Source organism: Microtus oregoni, unplaced genomic scaffold (genome assembly GCF_018167655.1).
Source record: "Microtus oregoni isolate MIOR12 unplaced genomic scaffold, Mior012 000021F_ref0000039, whole genome shotgun sequence".
Lineage (NCBI taxonomy): Eukaryota > Metazoa > Chordata > Mammalia > Rodentia > Cricetidae > Microtus > Microtus oregoni.
The window spans coordinates 38,576,913-38,600,138 of NW_024543080.1; the positions used below are offsets into that span (position 1 = coordinate 38,576,913).

At 40.7% G+C, this 23,226-nt stretch overlaps 1 protein-coding gene across 3 annotated transcripts in view; it reads right to left on the reverse strand.

Annotated features, from left to right (window-relative positions):
* Tbc1d19 (TBC1 domain family member 19) overlaps window positions 1-23,226 on the reverse strand; it is a 116,933-nt gene that overhangs the window by 81,401 nt on the left and 12,306 nt on the right. For 2 of the 3 annotated variants that reach the window (XM_041671523.1, XM_041671521.1), the window contains exons 2-6: window positions 16,229-16,301; window positions 15,218-15,263; window positions 13,888-13,932; window positions 11,975-12,050; window positions 281-355 (exon numbers count right to left, since the gene is read on the reverse strand). In XM_041671523.1, coding sequence (XP_041527457.1) covers window positions 281-355; window positions 11,975-12,050; window positions 13,888-13,932; window positions 15,218-15,263; window positions 16,229-16,301 — 315 coding nt within the window. The remainder of the gene's footprint in view (window positions 1-280; window positions 356-11,974; window positions 12,051-13,887; window positions 13,933-15,217; window positions 15,264-16,228; window positions 16,302-23,226) is intronic. The other variant, XM_041671522.1, reaches the window with a different exon arrangement.

Sequence of the window (23,226 nt, forward strand, 5' to 3'; positions counted from 1 at the left end):
GTTTTAGCACAAAATAGCAAAGTAACTAAGACAACAAACAAATGTCTAAGTAGGGCTATAGCATAGGTTCATTATAACAATCACTAGAATTATACAAAGTAAGAATATGTCTAAGACATAACCAAACATTTGGTACTTACAGATTTTCATTAAAAAAAGAAACCTGATACACCAGTAAATGAAAACTAACAAGGCTAACAATTATACAACTTTGTGACATTTTTCAGTACTTAACTCACAAAAGTATTTCAGCAGAAAATGTTAAAAATGTTCAATTTACCTTTCGTGCCAGTGGGATACTCAGCTCAGTGCACATACTATTTAAACTCTTCAAGATTCTTTTTTCCCAACTTCCCTGAAACAAAAGAAACAATCATTGTTTTTCATTAGCAATATCTACTCTAATAAGAAAAGATATTATTATGAGATTCACAGACATGGCAAAGATAGTTGTCCTCATTAGTTCACTCAACACTGATGACTTCTTGCTCTGCATCAGATACTGTCGATACTACTATGACATTAACTCTGCTGTAGTTTGGATAGTCAGTGCTCTTGCGCCCACATATTAAAGTTTTGAACCCCAGCCAAACACAGTGGAGAGAAAAGGGAACTTTTTGAGAACTAGAGCCTAGTGATGAGTCCTTTAAGGCATTGGGAAGTGTCCTGTTGGGCATTTGGGGGACTGATAGACATTCACATGGTGTATTTTGAGTTTCCGTAAGCAGATAAGAGCTCAGTGAAGTCCATCAGGAAGCATGGGCTCCAGTGCATACTGTCCAGGTCAAGGTCCAGTCTACCATGACTGCTCTGGTGAAGTGAGGCAGAGTGACCACCTCATCAGTTGCCATGAGTACTAGACAAATGGCCACATGTGAAATCCTAAGTAGCTGGCACACAGACCTCTGTGTGCTACAAGCACTAGTTTAAAAGAAAACTGATCCACTTACAAGCACTGTACTTGTTCTAGTTTCTCCATATACTGCTTTCTTCAAATATACCAAAGTAGTTCCCAAGGCTTCTTACACAGAAATGGGGTTTCACAATCATGGAAGTTTAAATAACACTGGATAAAATTTTAAATGTTTAAATTTCACTTAATCCAATGTTGTTCAAACTTATGTGATTCTAGAAGTCAGAAAAGCTGTAATTCTTAGTTCAACATAAACTAAGTTCCTGCTGCATAACAGTCAGGAGAGCAGACGCAATGGGTGCAAAGATGCCTCAAGTGTTCTTTGAGGGGCACACAGCTGGTCGGGAAGGTGTGCAGAGAAACAGCTGCTGCAGCTTATGCTATACGGGCTATAAAGCAGAGAGCTGTGAGGGAAGGGAGGGGCAGATCCTTTCACTGGGGGTACTGGACAACAGAGAAAAGATGCCACCTTAATTGAGCCTCACAAAATAGATGGCATCTTGATAACACAAAGTAAGCAGAAAGCTCTTGCCAGGACAGAAAAAAACAAAATGCCAACAGCGTTCATAATGCAGAAGGAAAGGACACAGTGACCTAGATGAGTGCACAGGACAATCACTCAGCAGTAGAGGATAGTAACATGGAAGGGGAAGCCGAACACAGAGAGGGAAAGTTCTTAAATGCTAAGCTTTAGGTTAGGAGCTCCACTTCCTAGGCAACTGGGAATCACAGAGGTGCACTAAATGGCCTAGTTTATGAGACAATCACAACATTCTCAACAAAGGTAGGGATAGACACTAAAGATGAGCGAGACACTAGTAGAATTGTAAGTCATCAAAGCATGGTGACGTTTTGATACAGTCTAAATGGAAGGCAGATACTAAGTAAAAAGTATTAAATTACTAGCTGGCAGAAAATTAATCTATTAAAAGTTAAATAAATGATTTTGGACTAATGATTAAGATAACTAAGTGACTTCCTGACCCCTAAGTTGTCAACAGTTTGAGAGGAGACAACAGACAGTAGAAGTACTATTATACCAAGGACTTGAACAGCCAAAGAAGTCTAAAGGAGCAAAAGACTAGGAGGCACAGAAGGAAGGTGATAAAATGGTAGTCATGAGATCCAGACTAAGTGGGCTCCATGGAAACTGGAAAAAAGTACTCAACAAGACAAGGAACTGAACTGGATTTTCTATGGACAGGAAGTAAAGGAAGAAAGACTGACATTGATTAGGAGAATATTCTTATGGTTTGAATGTTCCTCTACAAGCTATGTATTAACTGGGAGTCAATAGTGGGAAAGTGGTTGGATCTTGAGGGTTCTGCCCTAATGAATTAAACTGATGGATTTATAATAAAATTTCATTATTGGAAGATAGTGAAAGAAAGGAGGTGGGTCCTAATGGGAGGAGTTAGGTCACTGGGAATACATCCTATAAAGATGTGTTTTGTCCTCTACCCCTTATCTGTTTCTATCTGACGTAAGGTGAGAAAATCTGTTCCTCAACAGCCTTCTGCTACACCTTGGCCCAGAGCACAGGAGCTAACTGATCATGCTCTGAAGCTTTTGGAGCTGTGAGCCACAAACTTTCCCCTCCTCTTGAGTTTTTCTCCCAGATATTTGTCACAGTGATGAAAAACCTAATAGAAAACTGGTACCAGGAATAGGGTCATTACTATGAGAAAATCTGACCATGTGGTTTATGGTAAGAACCAGGAAAAAAAAAGAAACAGATCAGAAAGATTTATAAATATTGACATTTAGTCAGAAAAATCTATGTAAAATTGGGATTAGGGCAGGTTTGTTTTCTGAAGAGTTCACACTATTAAAAAGAAGCCAGATATTTGAAATTGAGACAAGTCAGACATCTTAAAGGCATCTCAGGAACTGGCCAAAGCCCACCTATGGCAAACTCAAAATTACAAAAGGTACATTCATTTGAAAGGTTTTTCTCATGAGACAGGGTGCTGTTGGCACAGAGTCACTGTGCCCAGCTGGCCAGGGAGACAGAGGTTGTTGAAGGTACAGTCCAGAGAGACCTAGTTATCACTCAAGTTGAGGCATCCTTGTTGTCATTCATGGGATACTGGCTTTGCAAGCATGCAAAATGTAAGCAATCCATTGTCATGGAGGCATACAGCCAGATTTCAAATAAGTATATGCCTGTTGGAGGAAGGTGCTTGTTTGTCCCCTGCTGCTTAGCCCCAAAATGATCACACAGAAACTGTATTAATTAAATCACTGCTTGACTCATTAGCTCTAGCTACTTAGAGGCTAACTCTTACATCTTAATTTAACCCATTTCCATTAATCTGTGCATCACCACAAGGTTGTTGCCTACCAGCAAAGTTTCAGCATGTCTGTCTCCAGCAGCGGCTCCATGGCTTCTCTGCCTTCTTTCTCCCAGCATTCAGTTTAGTTTTCCCCACCAACCTAAGTTCCGCCCTATCAACAGGCCAAGGCAGTTTCTTTATTCACCAATGGTATTCACAGCATACAGCTGGGACTCCCACATCAGATGCCAGTAATGTGGAATGTGTGAGAGAAAAGCCAGCATAGGAGAGATGCTGTGTGGACTGCGGCTGGAAACACTTGCAGTGGTGGGGCTGCCCACACCATCTGGAGCTCACATCAAACCACCATGTGTCTCAGATGACAGATTAATATTCTGCTGGGCTGCAGTCTTGCTTTGGTTTGATCCTTCCTTTCCATGACCCTATTATCTATATTTTGGAATAGAATTGTTGCTCTGTACCATTGTGTAAGTATGTAACTATCTTTTGGAATAGAACTGTTCACTCTTTACCCTTTTGTAAGCATGTAACTTGCTTTTTAAATTTTATAAGGGTTGACAGAAAAGACTTTTTCCTAAGTCTTAGAAGACGATTTGGAATTAGATGTTTGGGCAATAATAAAATTGTTAAGATTATGGGGACTCTTGAAGATGAACTAAACGCCATGTCACCTTATGAGAAGAACAAGAACTTTTAGTAGCTAGGGAGTGAAATGTTACAATTTAAATATGAGATGACTCCATGAGTTCAAACGTGAACGGATCATAAGGCCGCAGAGATAACTCTTGAATTATTCCCTTAAAGACGCATAATACTATTGTATTATTGGGAAGTGGTGCAAGTAGGAGACAGATGAGCTGGAGGAACTGGGTCACTAGCAACCTATTCTCTAAAGATGTATCTCATCCTTGGCCCTCTTCCTTTCCTGGTATCTGTCGACCAAGCGATAAACAGATCTGTTCCTCTACTCCCTTCCATCATAATGTTTTGCTCCAACACTGCACAGAAACAATGGAGCTGGAGGATCATGGACTGACCTCTCAAAACTGAGAACCAGAACAAATCTATCCTCCTCCTGAAGTGGTTCTCTCAGGCACTTACCACAGTGACAAAGGCCTAACTAATAGAGTTATTTCATATGGCATGGTTAAGGAATCGATTAATTCAAAAGACACCTATTCAGAAGTTCTCTAGGCTAGGCACTATGTTGGGTGCTGGAGGCAGATGCTCTTAAGGCAGTAAACATTTGGAGCAAAAGGAGAGGTGATGCTACAGGTTTTGCAGGTCATGGGGTTTCTATTGCAGCTACTTAATTCCTATAGTACAGAAAGGGTCAGAGACAATATATAAATGACTAAGCACTATTTCCAAAAATATATTTTAGTAATTCCCATCATTTTCCTGTGCTGTAGACTTATTTTTCCACACTGCTTACAAATTATCAAAATTTCATACATGAAAGATGAAAAATAATTCAACTGGACATTCATATATATATATCACCATTAATTCTTACCTCAGCATGAAGCTAGTTTACTTAAAAGAAAATGCATAATCTAAATATGTCATTCCATGGGGCTCAAACAATAAATATATATGTACAACCTAAACCATAGCCAAGACACTGAATATGATTGTCATCCACAGCAAATTTCCTCATACTTCCTCCTTTAAACCTCTACCCTCAAACTTCCTTATTTTGAAACTTTCCTTTTATAGATTAATTCCCATCCTAAAACTTATCAATGGAATAATATAGCATAATTTTTTTAAAAGACTTATTTATTTATTTTATGTATATGAGTGCTCTATCTTCATGTATAACTTTATGCCAGAATAGAGCATCAGATCACAGTATAGATGGTCGTGAACCACCATGTGGTTGCTGGAGACTGAACTCAGGACCTTTGGAAAAGAAGCCATCTCTCTAGCCCCTAGCATACATTCTTTATGGAAGATTAATATGACTCAATATAATATGTTGGGGGTTATCTATACTATACTATGTATTGATAGCTTGTTTTTCTTCATTTTTGAATGACAATCTGATATGGGATTCCCCTCTGTATGCTGTGATTACCACTAATAAATAAACTGCTTTGAGCCTATAGCAGAGCAGGGCAGAACTTAACTAGGCAGGAAAACTAAACTGAATGCTGGGAGAAAGAAGGGCAGAGTCTAGAGAAGCCATGGAGCTGCTACCAGAGACAGACATGATAAAACCTTGCCAGTAGGCCACCAGCTTCATGGTAAAATATAAAATAGTGGAAATGGGTTAATTCTAGATGTAAGAGCTAGCTAGCAATAAGCTTCAGTAATTGGCTAAGCAGTTATTTAATTAATATAGTTTCTTTGTGGTTATTTCAGGAGTCTGGGCAGCCGGGAAATGAACAAGCAGCCTCCATACAGCAAAAATTCAACTGTACACAGGAAATAGCTTATTAATTATTTACTAACTGACAGCCAAGTTATTTCTAGTTTGGAGTTCATAGGAATAAGGTTTTTGTGAACATCCTTCTAAAAGTCTTTTCATGGACACTTGTTTTTATTATAGTTTGGGCAAAAGATAGGGGATGGAGTTTGTGGGTCACAATACACGTGTTTATCTTTGTATGGAACTGTCAGACTTCACCCCACTGGTGACAGCATTTGAATTCAGGCTGCCACCACCCCACCAGTGTTTATCTTATCAGCCTTCAGTTGTGGCCATTCTTCTTGTGTACAAAACACAGTTATTAATATGATTCTTAATTTGCTTTGCAGTCAGTTACAAATGTGTAAAAGTGGCCTTTGTTAGTCCTATACCACAGGTGGCAGTGAGCCTGGAGGCTACTGTGTGACAAATCCTGAGTCTGAAATAATAAAACAGAATCCATCACAGACAGAATAATGCTACCACTCAGTGTCAGCACTGCAGTTTCAGGGATGAAGAAGTTACTATTTACCTTAGTTAGGTTTGTGGGGTTTTTTTTTGTTTTATTTGGTTTTGTTTTTCTGTGAAGAGACATTGTGTCCATGGCAACTCTTACAAAGGAAAACGTTAAACTAGGCTGGCTTACAGGTTCAGAGGTTTAGTCCATTGTCATCATGGCGGGGAGCATGGTGGCATACAGATAGTGCGGGAGAAGTAGCTGAGAGTCCTACATCTTGTAGGCAACAGGAAGTTGACTGAGACACTGGGAAGCATGGTGAGCATAGGAAACCTCAAAGCCCGCCCCCACAGTGACACTTCCTCCAACAAGGCCACACCTCCTAATAGTAGCACTCCCTATGTGCTTATGGGGACCAATTACAGTCAAACTACCACACCTGTCTACCTCTTCTTCCAGTCATGCTAGAACCTCTGCACTTTGTTTCTCAGGTCTAACATGCTAAAACTGAGAATTTGTCTATATTAATTAATTAAAAATTTCTGCCAGGCATGGTGATGCATATGTTTAATCCCCAAACTACATAGGCAAAATCAGATGGATCTCTGTGAGTTTGAGGTCAGTGAATTTCAAACTAGCCAGGGCTACATAGTAAGACCCTACCTCAAGAAAAAAAAAAGTTTTCTTTTTCAAAAACAAAAACAAACATATTCAAGCTCAGGTTGCTGCCAAGAAACAATTTGGGTCTACTCTCCTACCACAGCTGGGGTCTGTGACTATGTCCATTTACAGTCCATGTTGCCACCAAAGGCCACACAGGTGCTGGGGTCTGTGGCCATGTTGGTGTCCGAGGGCCATGCTGCCACCAGGGCCATAACAATCTGATTGGCCTGCATGGCCAACTGGGGCCATGAGGACCTCTGGACATGAGGTGCTGTAGAGGGCCATGCTGGACCAGTCCTGCCCCTCACTGGCCCTGGGATAGCTGGCCCTGCCCCTGGCTAAATGCTGTAGCAGGAAAGTTAGCCCTCTATCATGAAAGAGCTGCCTCCTCCCCCTATACTTACTCCTCCCACCGCCAAACTTGGGAGAGATTGCCCCACTCCTCATCACAGGCATAGGAGAACTGGCCCCATGGCATGGGCCTAGGAAAGCTGGCTCTACCCCTTACCTGAGGGGATGGTTCCAGTACCCTGGACTGACAAGCACAGATACCACCCAGGTCTACATTCTAGGCCTTGGGTTGGCCTACCCTAACATCTATGACCTGCTGGAGCTGGTAAGAGACTTGTCCTGCAGAATGACAGCCACAGAATACCCATGACTCAGGGCAACAGAAGAATATCTGAAAGAAGTTTTGGTGAGGGTCTAGTGATAGTGTGCCAGAGGCCTTGAACCAGACCAATGATTACTCATATTTGAAATGAACATTTTGTTGGTGAGGCTGATTGAACAAAAGGGTATACTACGTGACACACCACAGCACCCAATGTCACTAAGATGAATGAAGAGGTATTGGAAAGACAGAGGAGGGAGGTGGGGTTTTTGTTTGTTTTGTTCTTAATTAATTTTTAGAGGAGTTTCCTTTGAGGGGCTGTGGATATAGAAACACTAGGAGGTAAGCAGAATTGGGGTTTGTGACATGAAATTACCAAAGAACCTATGGGAGTGCAAGCTGGTACAGCCCCTTTGGACTTCAACCTTCCTCAAGACCCAGTAATACCACTTTTGGGTATCCAAAGGATGCTCAATTGTGCTACAAGGACATGTGCTCAACTATGTTCATAACAGCATTGTTTGTCATAGCCAGAACCTGGAAACAACCAAATGCCCCTTGACCAAAGAATGGATAAGGAAAATGTGGTACATTTACACAATGGAGTACTACTCAGCAGAAAAAAATAACGGCATCTTGAATTTTGCAGGAAAATGGATGGAGCTAGAAAACATCATATTGAGTGAGGTAACCCAGACCCAGAAAGACAATTATCATATGTGCTCACTCATAAGTGGTTTTTAAACATAAAGCAAAGAAAATCAGCCTACAAATTACAATCCCAGAGAACCTAGACAACAATGCGGACCTTAAGAGAGACATACATGGATCTAATCTACATGGGAAGTAGAAAAAGACAAGATCTCCTAAGTAAATTGGAAGCACGGGGACCTTGGGAGAGGGTTGAAGGAGAGGGGAGAAGTAGTTGAAGTGGTGCGGGATAATTGTCTGTATTCTGTCAATCATGTTTTAAATAAATGCTGATTGGCCAGGCAGGAAGTATAGGCAGGTCAACCAGATAGGAAGTAGAGGCAGGGTGATGAGAACAGGAATATTCTGGGAAGAAGGAAACTTCTTTTGGCAGACCTTCCCAGACTACAGAAGAAGCAGGATGTGACCTACCCCACTGAAAAAGGTACTGAGCCATGTGGCTAACATAGATATGAATAATGGGCTAATATAAGTTACTAGAGCTAATAAGAAGCCTGAGCTAATGGGCCAATCAGTTTATATCTAATGCAGACTCTCTGTGTTATTTCTTTGGGACTTGCCAGCTGTGAGAACTGGGCAGGACAGAAACCCCAACAAGCCTGGCCCTCATGTTACAGGGAGAGGCAGGGATGGGAACAGAGAAAAATGTAGAGCTCAATAAAATCAAATATATATATATATATATATATATATATATATATATATATAATAATACTTTTAAAAATATTTAGATGCCCACAAATAAGCAGGAAGAAGTCTTAAGAATCCGCTGCCCCAATTCCTTTAACCTGTGGTGCCTAGCCTCCTGCCTTTTTTATTATAAAAAAAGAGATGGGAATGTAATAATCTGTCTCTTTAAGAGACAAGCCACGCCCACTCCCTCCCCCATCCACTGAGGCAAGCTGATCTTCAGCTTCCAGCCTAAGTTCTCTCCTTTCCATCCTTCTCTTGGAGAGGCAGCTCTCTCTCTCTCTCTAAATCCAACCTCACTCTACATGGTGTGCCTATCTGTCTGTCTCTCACCCACCACCACCACATGGCTAGGTTGCTGAGGATGCTGCAGGGGACACCTCTGGGGACCAGCCACCTTCGGAGACCTGCGGCATGGTCTCATGCACAGTCCCTGCCTAGGACTGGTTGCCCTCGGGACCCCCTGCCCACTGCCTGCCCACTGGGATTCTGCAGCAAGCTACTCGGGGATCCGCAGAAATTTTTAATAATCCATTATACTTACCTTCTAGTTTTTGTTTAGTTTAAATCTTTATAACAAAAGCCACACAATTCTTTTATGAATATGTTTAACTATCATGCTTTTATACAAATAAATAAATAAATACTATTTTGTGGAGGCTGAGAAGTGTGGACCCATTTCCACTTGTCTGATGGTCAGAGAGTTTGAATTACTCAAATGATCAACAAGCATAGTTGCCCATCCCAACTCAGGATGTGACTGCTTGGTTCTTTTGACATTAAGATAGCTCCATTCAATCCTGACAGGTGATCAGGATATACAAACATACTTCTGCTCCTTCTTTTGTAACTGAGGTCACCTGGGGAAGGGCAACCTTCAGGATCTGTGACCTAGAGCAGCTTCACTACCTAGAAAACAGAATGCTAATGAGTCTCAGAGTGATAAAGCAATCGACTGTGTGTGTTATCCTTTGTATCATGTTAATAAAAACTTGTTACCTTTCCCCCTCATTTATGTTGGGAATAAAAGCTGTGAAAAAATTAATGTGGTGATTTCAGAATTTCAGTCACTGGAATGCCCTCCTGATACTTTTTCTATGGTTTCTATTCTGTTATTTTATATGCATCCTCATAGTCTTTACTTATAGTTCTAAAATTCCCATGCCCCTCCCCTGGTAAGAAGTAGTCTGGTCAAGGGCCATGAGAGGCACAGCAGGATAACTAGCGGTCAACAGGCCCAGCTACCAGCAGAGTGGTTCTTGGCCTCACCTGGCAAGGCCACTGAGTTACTGACTGTGGAAATTGATTGCTCCTATCTGTAATTTCTCTCATGAGTCACTTCATCTCTTCCCTAAGAAAAGCTTTGTGTGTTTATCGCATGAAAATATTCCATCTACTAGGCACATATATGTGTGGGTAGTCTGGAAGATGACTTCTCATCTGGCTGTATAATTGTGATATATAGAATATATATTGGGTGCCTTGAATTCTCCCACAACTGACTTGGGAGACAGCAGCCTCAGTTTACCCCTGCTCTCCTACTTACCTTCACCTCAGTTTTATTGATACAAGATCTTAGTCTAGGAAATTAACTGTTTGTGCCTTTACTTCTAAAGATACAGGAAAAAGCTCTGGCTCACTTATCCAGCCCTGGAGAAAGGAATTCCTTCTCATGTGGGCATCAGCGAGAACAAGTACCTGCTGCTTAACCCGAAGCTGGATTTTACACTAAGTAGCCATAGCTTTTCCTTTTGATCTAGCCAATTTAGGTGTAATCTCTAGAGCTGAGAGACTCCCTTTAATCAGCTAACACTTGGTGAAAATGCTAATGCAGATCAAACACCACCCATTTTCCTCTGGCAGATTACCCCAGTTGCCCTGGACACAAGGCTGAGCTCCCAGCCACCGCTGAAGAAAGTGCTTAGAAAGTGCACAGCGCTACTGTGTTTTCTTACCTTTTCTACACTTATTTGTTTACAAACTTCTAGCTTAACTAACCACACAAGTGTAGTTTAACAAACAAAATCCCTTTCTCCCCCCTAGAGATCATAGTCCCTTCTTCTATTTACCCGTTTTGCCTCGTAAGATATGCCCAAGCGTTTCACAAGTCACGCCCCCACTTAGCCAATAAGTAAGATACAGGCACCTGCTTTGTGAGCCCTTATCTGTTTTCATGGCCCTGAGAAATGCATGCCTGGTACCCTTGCTGTTGCCAGAGAATTGCTGATTGTGTCTGCATGTGTATATAAGCTGGAAACTCTGCAGCAGAGAGAACAATAAATGGCAGATAATGAGAAGAAAAGGTGAGCTGGTTTCCTTAGCCCTCAGATCCTAGTTCCTTTGCTTATGGTAATGTCTCCTTTGAACCCTGAGAGGAGGTTTGTAAGACTGCCCCCCCCCGCCCCCGTAAAAGCCTTCAATACTATCTGACCTTAGAGATACCACCTAGAATAAATATTACATATTTCTTCAAAATCTCCATGGTTTCTGTTACACTGTTTCTATCAACATCTAATTTGGAGGAAGTTTTAATGAAAATAAAAGTTAGACTCTTGCTAATGTATACTACTGTGAACCTGGCAACTGGACATAGCAGAGCACTTTCTACAACAGCAATGGAGCAGAGGGATGAGGGCAAAGGATTTCTGCAGGAATGATTTGAAAGCTTCATAATAAAAATTTTAATCTATTTCTGAGGCCACACTGGAGAGAAGACCCCAGCCTCTGGCTGCAATGGCCCCACAGCCCCATCTAGCCCTCAAAGGAAGGCCACAGTGAAGGACAGCTAGAGAGATGGGAACATGTGACAGGCTCAGTGACTTTACATGTTATTTTCTAGCAGTTTTTGTGCTTAATTTTAGTTTTCCCTTTTGCTTGTTTTTAATGCATTAGTTCATCTATATTCCATTCTTTTAAATGCGCAGGCCCTGAGGAATAGATGGTTATAAAAGGTTTTACCCTATTTCAAACTTCAAGCCAGTATGGTTTATGACCCTTTTATTTCTATGTACTGTTTTCCATGATTACTAAAGTTAAACAAGTATAAACCTTGATTACTGAAAATAGAAAGTCAGAGTGTGCAAGAATTATTAACATTACTTAAGAGATTCTTACCCAGTCTTTATATAATGAACAAATATATATTGTGCCAATAAAAATATACTCCGCATTGCATTGCTTGGCATGGAAGAAGAAAACAGAAATGAACGTGGCCAACCTGTGCTTTCCTCATGTAGACCAAAGGCTCTTTGAGATGCTCGGGAGGTGCAGAAGGATGACTGGGCAATGGATACCTAGGAGCAGAAAGAGACGGCTAAATAGCATTTTGAGCTCAGAATAATGAATTCTCTTAGTAAGAAGTTACTCACCTCTGAAGTCCATGCTACAAATGAAATAGAATATCTGTTAACAGTTCAGGTATGTATGCCAGACCTAATAGAAGTTTTAATTATACCGTTCTAGTAATGTGTAATGTTTTTGCTTTTTATTTCACACCGGGTAGCAGATAGTATCCCTGGCAGGCTTGGAACTTGCTATACTGACCAGGATGACCTTGAACTGGTCCCAACTCTGCCCCCAAGTGCTGAGATTATGGGTGTGCAACACTATGCCCAGCTAAAATGTAATCAGTTAAGAACAGATGCATTCTGGCTTGCAGTACTAGTCCCTAGGAAGTCAGATATCCAGGTGCCATCTGGAGACAGAAGGTAAGAGGCTCACTGGACAAACAGCTAAAGCCTGGCCTTTTATAATTTGGAAGGGTGAGTAAGGCTCCTGTGCCCTGATGGTTCTGAAGAGTCTCAGCTGGTAACACTGCTACTATGGCAAATACATTTCACCCATAAACTTGAAGGGGACATTTAAATCATAGCAGACCACTTAGACAATTGCTGGGTCCCCTCTAAGGGCAACACAAAACAGACTAAGACATGGTCTAGGCATACCAACCTGAATCCCATGAGCCATAGGTGCCCAAATATAGCTATGAATATGACTCAAGAAAAAATTATAAACCTACTTGTCTTAGTTAGGGCCTCTATTTCTATAAGGAGACATAATGACCACAGCAACTCTTTTAAAGGAAACCATTTAATTGGGGCTGACTTAGAGTTTCAGATCGTGGGAAGCATGGTGTTCAGGCACCTGGCAGGCAGCACACAGTGAATGTCACACTGAGCATGGCTTGAGCATTTGAGACCCCAAAGCTTGCTCCCAGTGACCACTTCCTCCAACAAGGTCACACCTCCTAATAGTGCTGCCACTCCCTACAAGCCTATGGGGGTCATTTTCTTTCAAACCACCGCACTACTTAAAACATTTTTGGATTCCTTGCAATTTCTTTGTAACTTGATTGAGTAGTTGAGTATGAACATTTCAATCTCAAAACATTGGGCATGTCAGATAGATTATGCTTCCATAAAATGCTGATAATATGAATTAAATTTCTAAAAGTAGCTATAAAGATTGTGCTCCTCCCCCCTCTTATTCTTTTAGGGCAAGAGTGCTGGGCATTAAATCTAGGTCCTGATGCATAAATAAGTCAAAGAATATGAAGTGTTTAAGACACTGAAACAAAGTAAGCATTTCAGCAATTCAAATTATCTCCAATATAACCTGGATACTTGTGAATACAATAGCAAACATGTATTATTTTAAATGAATGGAAATTGAAACAAGGTGTGCAGTCTGAAGAGGGAAGTACCAAACTGAACTGGAGTGGCAAATTTCATGTCAGTAACAGAATGTGGAAGACTTTCTGTTCACACAAACCTAAAATCTTTAAAGTGTTTATTAAAACAAAGAAAATGAGGTAAGCTTTATTAGGCATATGTGTGTGTACGTGTGTGCGTGTGTATACGTGTGTGTGCATGCGTACATGCATGCGTGTGTGCGTGTGCATGCTTGTGTGTTTAGATCCAGTTATTTAATATTACCTAACAAATATTCATTCCTTACATTTTGCTTTTAAAAAGATTTATTTTTGCCTTTAATTAAGCATTTGTGGGGGGAGGAGGTCCACGAACAAGTGCAGCTCCCATTTTGCCTGTTTTATTCATCTATCCAATGGTTAATGCTAATGAAAAGTATAATAAAACTCATTATATATACCAGGTTGGCTTAGAAACTCACAGAAATCCACCTGCTTCTGCCTCCTGAGTACAGGGAATAGAGACCCTGTGTCAAAATAGAAAAAGAAAAAGAAAGAAGTGAAGGCAGATACAACAGAACACTCTGCGTCCACCTTCTTCTTTTGGCTTACATCAGTGACGACACATTTTCCCTATTCTCAATATGCGATCCCCTGGACACAGAGCCTGTCTAATACAAGAGCCTCAGCTTCTCCCAGGCTTTACTCAAGTTACAAGTATTCGTTATGAGTATTCTTAACACCTTATCCAACCTTTCAATCAGAGAAGACCCAACCAAGCTTGCTAACCCTGATCTAGCTATGTGACTGGATTTTTAAGACTATCTAATCTTGGAGTTCAGGTCAAAGTCTCCCTGTACTCATTATGAGTTACAGACTTTATCTAGTCTTTTAAAAAAATCCAATTCTATGTGTGTTTCCATGCGTGTGTGATGTGTGGGGTTCCCCTCTGTATGCTGTGAATACCGTTGGTTATTAAAGGACTATCTTGGGCATGTGCAGGGTATAATAGAGGTAGGCAGGGAAAACTAAAACAAAAGTGCAGACACAGGAACTCCATAGTCCTGTGTGGGAGCAGGAGGTGAGCTGAGTGTTCTAATCATCCCACTGGCACACAGTGAACACTCCATGAATAAAGGACAAATAATGGGGTGTTGAATGAACCACTAAGCTGACATTCTGAAGTATATATATATATATATTGTTTGGTTGGTTTTTTGTTTGTGGTTGGTTTTTCAAGACAGGATTTCTCTGTGTAGTTTTGGTGCCTGTCCTGGAACTTGCTCTGTAGACCAGGCTGGCCTTGAACTCACAGAGGTCTACCTGACTCTGCCTACTGAGTTCTGGGATTAAAGGTGTGCACTACCATCACTAGGCTTTGGAGATATGTTTTTTAGAGCAAAAGTTCTATACACTTTAATAAACCCTGATGGTAAATCAGGGTTCTTAGTAATAATAGTAATCTTGCAAAGAAAAAGATATGTTTAGAATGATCAGTTTGTAATAACAGAAAGAAGTATGATATTCAAAATTTAACAATAAAAAGAACATAAGTATGATGAGAACAATCCCATTACCTAATTACACTGGATGGATACATTCTCTATAAACAAATTTGGTAATATAGATAGTACCACCTAATCATTATTTATTCAGACCAGACTGTAGTGATTTGTGTTAACTTACTAGAAACCCTGTAAGTATACTAATGAGACATATATATACATATAGACAGAAACACTAATTTTACTACTTACAAAAGAAATCTACTTAACCGAAACAGCATCTAAAAATACACAGAAAAGAACTCACACATTCAGTTCACTATAAACAGCATTCTGAAGTTTCTTCTCCCAACCTGTTTTTCAGTTAAAAAAATAAATATTAGTGTCTTAAATATACAACATAGTAAAATTTTTTAAACTTACAAAATGTATTCATTTTATGTGTGTGTGTGTGCACCTGAATGCATATATGCCCATCAAAATTTATGCATGAACCTGCAAGCGTCAGAAATGGGCAACAGAGCCTCTGGATCTAAAATTACAGGTTGTTGTGGGCTGGGAACTAAACCAGAGTCCTTTGGAAGAGCAGTCAGTACTCTTAACTGTTGAGCTATATCTCTAGCCCCAACTTAATAAAACTTAACTCACTAAAATGTTGGCATCATGGTCATTTATGGAAGAATTTTGCCAATCATTAACTGCTATGTAAGTAAATCTATTGACTCATTCTCTCGAGTTAAGAGTAATGCCTTCTTCCACTGTCAACATGCCAAATGAATGCCAACGTCTTTGGACTGATGCTATGATGGATGTGTTATGGAGACGGATAGGAAACCATCTGGTCCATACTAGAGACAGAGCACCAGAACCAGTTTCTGTTGACTAGTCAGCAGCAAAAGCAGAGTGAATATTACAAGGAGCTGCCGTCTAATAGCTCAGCACCCACATGCAAGTGTTGATGCCAGGTCATCCCTTCTTGTCCAAAAAAAAATTAAGATTTTCTTTTTGTTTTGTTTTGTTTTCTTCTAAAAGCATAGAAAAGTAAGGAAATGAAGGAGAAGAATCATAGCAGGAAGTAAAACAACCAGCTACTACGTAAGGATATATTCGCCACACGTGTGACATGTTCTGAGTAGTAAGAAAGCAACTGACTACTGCAAAGCAGCCATTTCTACAGTGTCCTTGAGTGTTTGCATAATTTTATTAAAAATTGCGAATTCCACTCCTCTCCAAACAGAAGGCCTCAGACAAGTTATACCAGTTTTGAGGAAGAAGCCCAAAGTCTGAAGGTGCTTAAAGATAGGGGGACTTTACAAACCTGATACTTTAAAGAATTCCTTAATATCTTCTTTGAGTGACTCAAGTCTGATCTCAGGTCTCTGGAGGCAGGCCTAGATTTTTGGAAAAGAAGACAAAGGGAAAAGAGAAGTGGAAAGTTACAAGTCATTTGAGTTCGTGTGTAAATCCAACGAATGTGTAGAAGGAAACACTGATGTTTTCAAATGCACTTGGAGGTTATCACAGCGCAGACGCACCTGGACTGCCTCACCATAAAGAAAGTTTCACTACTCTCATGAGTGCACACCAATATACACAAAGCACAAGGATGTACATCTTACAAATGCTTAGCATGTTTACCTAAAGTCCCAAGTAGAAAAACGCTCAGGTTTTAGCAATCTATTCTCACATTATACCCTAAATCCATGGTACCCCACCTAGATGTCAAAGTACCAGATCTCTTGATGTACATGCCTGCAATCTGGATTGCTGCTCAACAGACAAGTATTGTGCCTGTTTATGAAAAATACATACAGCTCCTGCTTTATTTGTGTTTGTCACTAAGGTCTGATGTGGGAGGGTCTTCTATCTATCTGTTGTTTCATCGGTTATTTAATAAAGAAACTGCTGGCCTGATAGGGTCAGAACATAGGTGGGTGGAGTAGACAGAACAGAATGCTGGGAGGAAGAAGGCAGTGAGACAGTAGCCATGCCTCTCCTCTCCAAGATGGACGCAGGTTAAGATCTTTTCCGATAAGCCACCACCTTGTGGTGCTACACAGATTATTAGAAATGGGTTAATCAAGATGTGAGAATTAGCCAATAAGAGGCTAGAACTAACGGGACAAGCAGTGTTTAAAAGAATACAGTTTGGGTGTTGTTATTTCAGATGTAAAGCTAGCCAGGCGGGAGCCGGGCTGGAGGAAAAGCAGGCCTGCTCGCCTCCTCACTACAAAGGTCTCTTCCATCATCAGATGGATGCTTTGTATTCCACTGTAGTAGCATTTCAATTGTATTTTAATAAATAAGACTGCCTGAACATCTGAGAGTGAAACAGTCCCACTGGTCTTACAGACCAGGTTATGGTTACATACACCTTTAATCCCAGTAGCCACACTAGTTGCTATAGAAATCGAATGGTGCATGCCTTTAATCCCAGCCCTAAAGAGAATTATAAAACGGGAGGAAACAGCTCTCAATACACAGTCTCATTCTGAGATTTGGGAGGCAGGATCGCCATCTCAGACTGAGGTGGAGGTAAGGGCCAATGGCTGGATGTTTGCTTTTCAGATCTTCAGGTTGAACCCTAATTTCTAACTCTGAGTTTTTACTAATCATGCTTCATTCCACACTGCAGTTTTGCCATAAATAGTGTATTCTTTTCCTACTTGCGATGGAGTTGATCGCCCTTAAGGTGTAGGGGTTTTATGACATAGCTCTGTCTGGGAAAGGTTAGAAGCAAAGCTCTTAACAGGACATTTCTGTTACTTTCTGGTATTTTATGCTCATGCCAAACCCACCAAAACAAATCGTGCCCTCACTCACGTCCCCTGCTCCTTTCCTCAAACTTTAAATCTTCTTCAGAGAAACTCACCCACCTGATCTTACAGCTCAAAAGTTTCCAATTTAGTTATTCTCAACTGCACTGAAACTCCTCCATGGCTCAGCCTCTTCTGGAAAGAGGAGGCTGGTGGCCGTCAACAGTTAGTAAGACTTATTGCATTATTTGTAATGGTGTGGCTATACGTCTTTGTCTGTGCAGGAGGATGTGTACACAAGTGCAGGTGCCTGTGGAAAGCATAGACGTCAGCTCTCCCTGGAGCTGGAATTATAGGACATTGTGAACTACCCCACATGGATGCTGGGACCAAACCTGGGTTCTCTCAAGAGCAGTGTACACTCTTAACTGCTGAGTCATCTCTCCTATCTGAAACTTCTATTTTAAATCTTATTTATTACCACATGAAAAACAGACAAATTAATAACAATCCAAAATTCCAGGGGAAACATAGCAAAACTAGTTGATATCTACCATAAACCCAAAATACAACTGGCTGTGACCACTTAGCAACCAGGAGACCTAAATAGTGTTAGCACCTATGTGCAGAAAAGCCCAAGATCAGGAACACCTGACATGTGTGGGAAGAAAGAGAACCTCCAACTAGCTGACAAATACACCCTGAACATTTAATGAGTTAATTGAAAAGCAGGACCTAAAGCCTGGAGGGGCTGGTCTGCTCCAGTGTGAGATAGAAAGGAACTAGAGCAGTGCAGCCAATCATGGCTCCCTTTTCTAATAAGAGCACACTAACGTGAAAACATAGATAGAGCAATGAAACTGTGGATCACATGGAAGTAACTCATTACCTTGAGAGCTGGTAAGAAAGAGAAAACCCACTCATGCTGTCTTTCTAATAAGAACTGTGCAACTGAGAAACCAAACAGTAAACAATAAACATTTATACAGTAAGTATTGCAGCTTGTGAGCTGGAGAAATAGTTCCCCAAGTAACAGGTCCTTACAACCAACCTGAGTTCAGTTGCCAGCACCCACATGGTAGCTCACAACTGTCCATAACTCCAGTTGGAGGGGTCCAATGCCCTCTGGTCTCCATGGGCACCAGGCATATATGTGGTATATGAATATATATTTCAGTGAAACGCAGTCCTAAAAACTAAAGCATTACAGCTAATAACTAAAACACATCTGGTTAAAATGTTCCATTTTGCAACCCCAATGAATTGCCGACTCTAAACATTGTACAGCCACATAGCTGTACTCTGCAGAAGAGACACCTAGATAGTATGTGCTACTCAATGAAAGAACACTCTACTACCAATAGCTGTGCCAAAGGGATGACACCTGAGTCTGATGAAGCCTGGGGTCCAGCTGTCAATTGAGAAAACATACAAAGGGCAGAGCGTGGTGAGCTGTACTAAGAGTTTAAAGTCAGTTGAGTCCAGGCTATGAGAAACGCTGAGACAAATGAAAGGAAGAGGCTGGGCAGAAGATGCAGCGAACAGAGTGCTGCTTGTTGTGAGAATGTGAGGACCAGACATGGCAGCCTCAGCATCACATAAATCTAGGCGGATATGGTGGCCTGCTCGGACTTCCAGGACTTAAGAGACAATGACAAGGGATCTCAAAGCAAGCTAGCTCACTAGAATAGTCACATTAGCAAGAGCTTGGTTCACGTGAGAGACCCTGCTTCAGTAGATAAAGTGAAGAACGACTGGGAAAACACCAGGCATCAACATCAGCCATCCACAATATACACACATGCGCCCAAGCACACACACATGAGCATAAACACATGTGACCATACACATACATACACACACACACACACACACACACACACACACATACCACACAGATAAGTAAACAAACCTATATTAAAAAGACTAGAAGGCATTCATGTTTTTAAGTTGGCAAGACTAAGCTATACAAGAATATACATATGCAGGAAGTTGATTACCATAGACATCAGGAGGCCAGGGAGGACCTGGCTGCAGTTCTGAGGCAAATGGAGGGGTCTGGCTGTGACAGTCCTAGCCACTTCCATGGTAGGTGTTACACAATCATTCACCTTGAAACAATGCATTACATACAGACTTGTCATTTGTTTATATGAAAAAGCTTCAAAAATGAAAGATGTCTTTCATTTTTGGAAGAATGTCTTTCAAAACACCCCTTCTCTCCATTCTAAAGTCTCACCTTTAGTCTAGGCCTCTTATTCCCCCTTTTAAAATTTACACAAGGAGAACATGTCAGATCCTCAGATCTGGAGTTACAGACAGTGGTGGGCACTGGACATGGGTGCTTGGAACCAAATTCGGGTCCTCTGTAAGAATAAGTACTCTTACCTACTGAGCTGTTGTCATGGTTCCAGGCCTCAACTTTTACTTGAATAATTACAATAGTCTCTGAACTTGATATGTTGTTATCTTAGATGGGACTCCTCACCTGGCATGCACAAGGTCCTGTACTTTTTCTTCTATGTTATCATTTACTAGCTTCTAGCATACTGTCAATCAATTCATTTCCTATGTTTATTGGAAATGTATATGTCTCATTGTTTAATGGCAAGCACTACTAGAGCAGCTATCTTTGAAACTAAAATACTTATTTTCACAAAGAACATACATAATACATGCTTACTGAATGAATGAATGAATGAATGAATGAATGAAAACCAACATCTCCTTTTCCAATCTGCTTGCTAGTGCTTTCTTCCTAAAACATAAGTCTGCCCTTGATTTGGGATTCCCCTCTGTATGCTGTAAATATCACTGGTTAATAAAGAAGCTATTTTGAGCCTATTGCAGTGCAGAATAGGGAAAGGCAGGAATTTCAAGCTGGAGGTGCATGTGCTCCATGCCTGGTGCTCATGGAGACCAAAGGGCATTGGAACCCTCCAACTGGAGTTATGGATAGTTGTGAGCTACCATGTGGGTGCTGGCAACTGAACTCAGGTCTGTTGTAAGGACCTGTTACTTGCGGAACTATTTCTCCAGCTCACAAGCTGCAATACTTACTATATAGAGTCAAAGAGAAGCTATGTAGACACTGCAGGAGACAGACGCTGAATGGGAACTTACCGGTAGGCCACAACCACATGGCAATACAGAGATTAATAAAAATGGACTAATTTAGGAAATAAGAGCTAGCCAATAAGAAGTGAGAGCTAATAGGCCAAGCAGTCTTAAAATAATACAGTTTCTGTGTGATTATTTCGGGTCTGGGCAGCCGGAAAACAAACAAACAGTCTCTGCCTACATGCCCTGGCTGTGGCTCTCCAGACATACAAAGGAGTCTGAAATTTTCAACAGGCATACATATCCCTTTACAATGTAAATCAACTTTATCCCTATGGATCTAATGCTGGTACTGCTTGACCAAACTAAAGATGTCCTCAATTTCTCATCATGGTACACACTAGTCATGGTAAATTATATCCAGTGAGCCCACAACTGTAAATACCTTGAGGGCTTCAAGCCTTTGTTTATGTCATTTCCTTAGGAAAAAATGCTCCCTCATCACAATCTATAGTAGCTTCCAAAGCCTCCTTCCCAGGTCCCCTAGCACAGACAGCACCACATCCTCCATGGCAGCACAGAGACTATACCAGAGCACTCATCTCACTTATCTGACCAATTACCAGCTCAAGGACAAGGGCCAATCTCTACTTTTGTATCCTACACATTACTCTGACATTAATTACTGCTTGACAAAATTATATTAACCAAACCATGTTTTAACCTTTTTAGCCAATTTTATCCCAAAATAAATAAGGAACATCATAAAATTATTTTTAACTGAGTAGAATGATTTCCAGTCCATTATTCCCAGGAGTATTTTAAAAGCTGTAAACCTCCGGCTCATTACTCACAATGACCAAGGCAAATGGAAATTTAGCTTCTCTTGTTTTTCTTTCCCTTCTCTGTCTTATATTTGGAAATGATTCATAGAGTACCATTTAAAGAATTTAAAGAGAAAAGCTTGCTATTCTTTCCAAACATTTTCACTATTTCAATGTTGCTAGACCTCCTCGACAGATTTTATACTAAATGCAAGCTTGTAGAGAGCGAAGGAAGCCCAAGTGAGTGGGACTCCTGAGTGCATGTGACCACTTCCCTACAAAAGTAGATAAATATGCCTCATTGGTTCAGCTATATACCATAAACCCTGCCTCCTAGATTATCTATATGCAATAACCCTATCTCTCTGTTCAACTCTATAATAATAAGCATACTGATCTTGGGATCAGGGTGGGGGTAGGGACAGAGCCTGAGGTTTCTCTAGCAGAAAGTCCAGTTTACCAGATCAAAGATTTATGTCCATTTGTCTGCCTGTCTGTCTTTTCTTCATCTCCTCATTGCCCCAGTGAAATCCTTTCCCAGAGCCCCGCTGGACATGGTACAAACCAAATTTGATGTGGGATGTCCTTCTGTATATGTGTTACTTTATTGGCTAATGAGCAAAGCTTTTTCAGCCAATGGCTTAGAAGAATATAGCCAGGCTAGAAGAGATATAGAGAGAGAGTAGGCAGGGAGTTGCCATGTAACTGCCAAAGGAGACAGAACCTAAAATCTACCAGTAGCTCACAGCCTCATGGTGATATACAGATTAATAGAAATGGGCTAATTTAAGATGTAAGAGTTAGTTAATAAGAAGCCTGAGCTAATAGTCCAAGTAGTATTGTAATTAATATAGTTTCTGTGTGATTATTTGGGTCTGGGCTGGATGAAAATGAATGAGCAGTCTCAGCTTACAAATGGTGCCAATGTGGGCCAATCATATCCACATAAAACCTAAGAGAGCTTGGGAAGGAATTCTAGACACAAAAGAAAGAGTTAAGCACAGCCTCTTGGTAGCAGCATTTTCTGAGGTGGGCTCTGTTTGCTAGAGGCAAGCAGAGGGACAATTCCTTTAAGAGAAGGCTTCTTGACTCAGCATTAGCAGCAAAAACTACACAGCTCCTTTAAGAATCAGCTTCCTGGTTCTTGTTGGTCCTGTTATAGAGCACTTAATGGAGTTTGTGAGCATGTTACAAGTTGCTTAATGGCGACATAGACTCACTGTGTCTCTGGAGCTGAGGCAGTGAACATGGCTCAAAGAGCTGGCAGTAAATGTACCTCCGCCATATCAAAAGGTCAAGAGAGGCAGAGATAGCAGCCGGGGTTGCTGCAACCACACTGCTTACCATCTTAAAATGTTCCTTGTCAGAAAAGGATTTTCTAACACAATAGGACAGATCAGACATAAAAGACCTCTAAACGAGATACAGTGTAGTTAAAAATGTATGTAGTCTTGGGAGACAGAAGAAGGAGAGTAAAATCCAACAAAGTCTTTAGAGACAGTAAAAGTAATATAAAAGAGTACAGACAGTCGTAGATTAAAAGAGTAAATAAAAATAAGCCACATAAAGATGGAAAATATACAGAAAGTCAAAATTACGTATATTATTATGTTTTCTTTGAATTTTTTGACTGCAGAGAGACATTTGATTCTGGGAACTGCTAAGTTAAACCGACA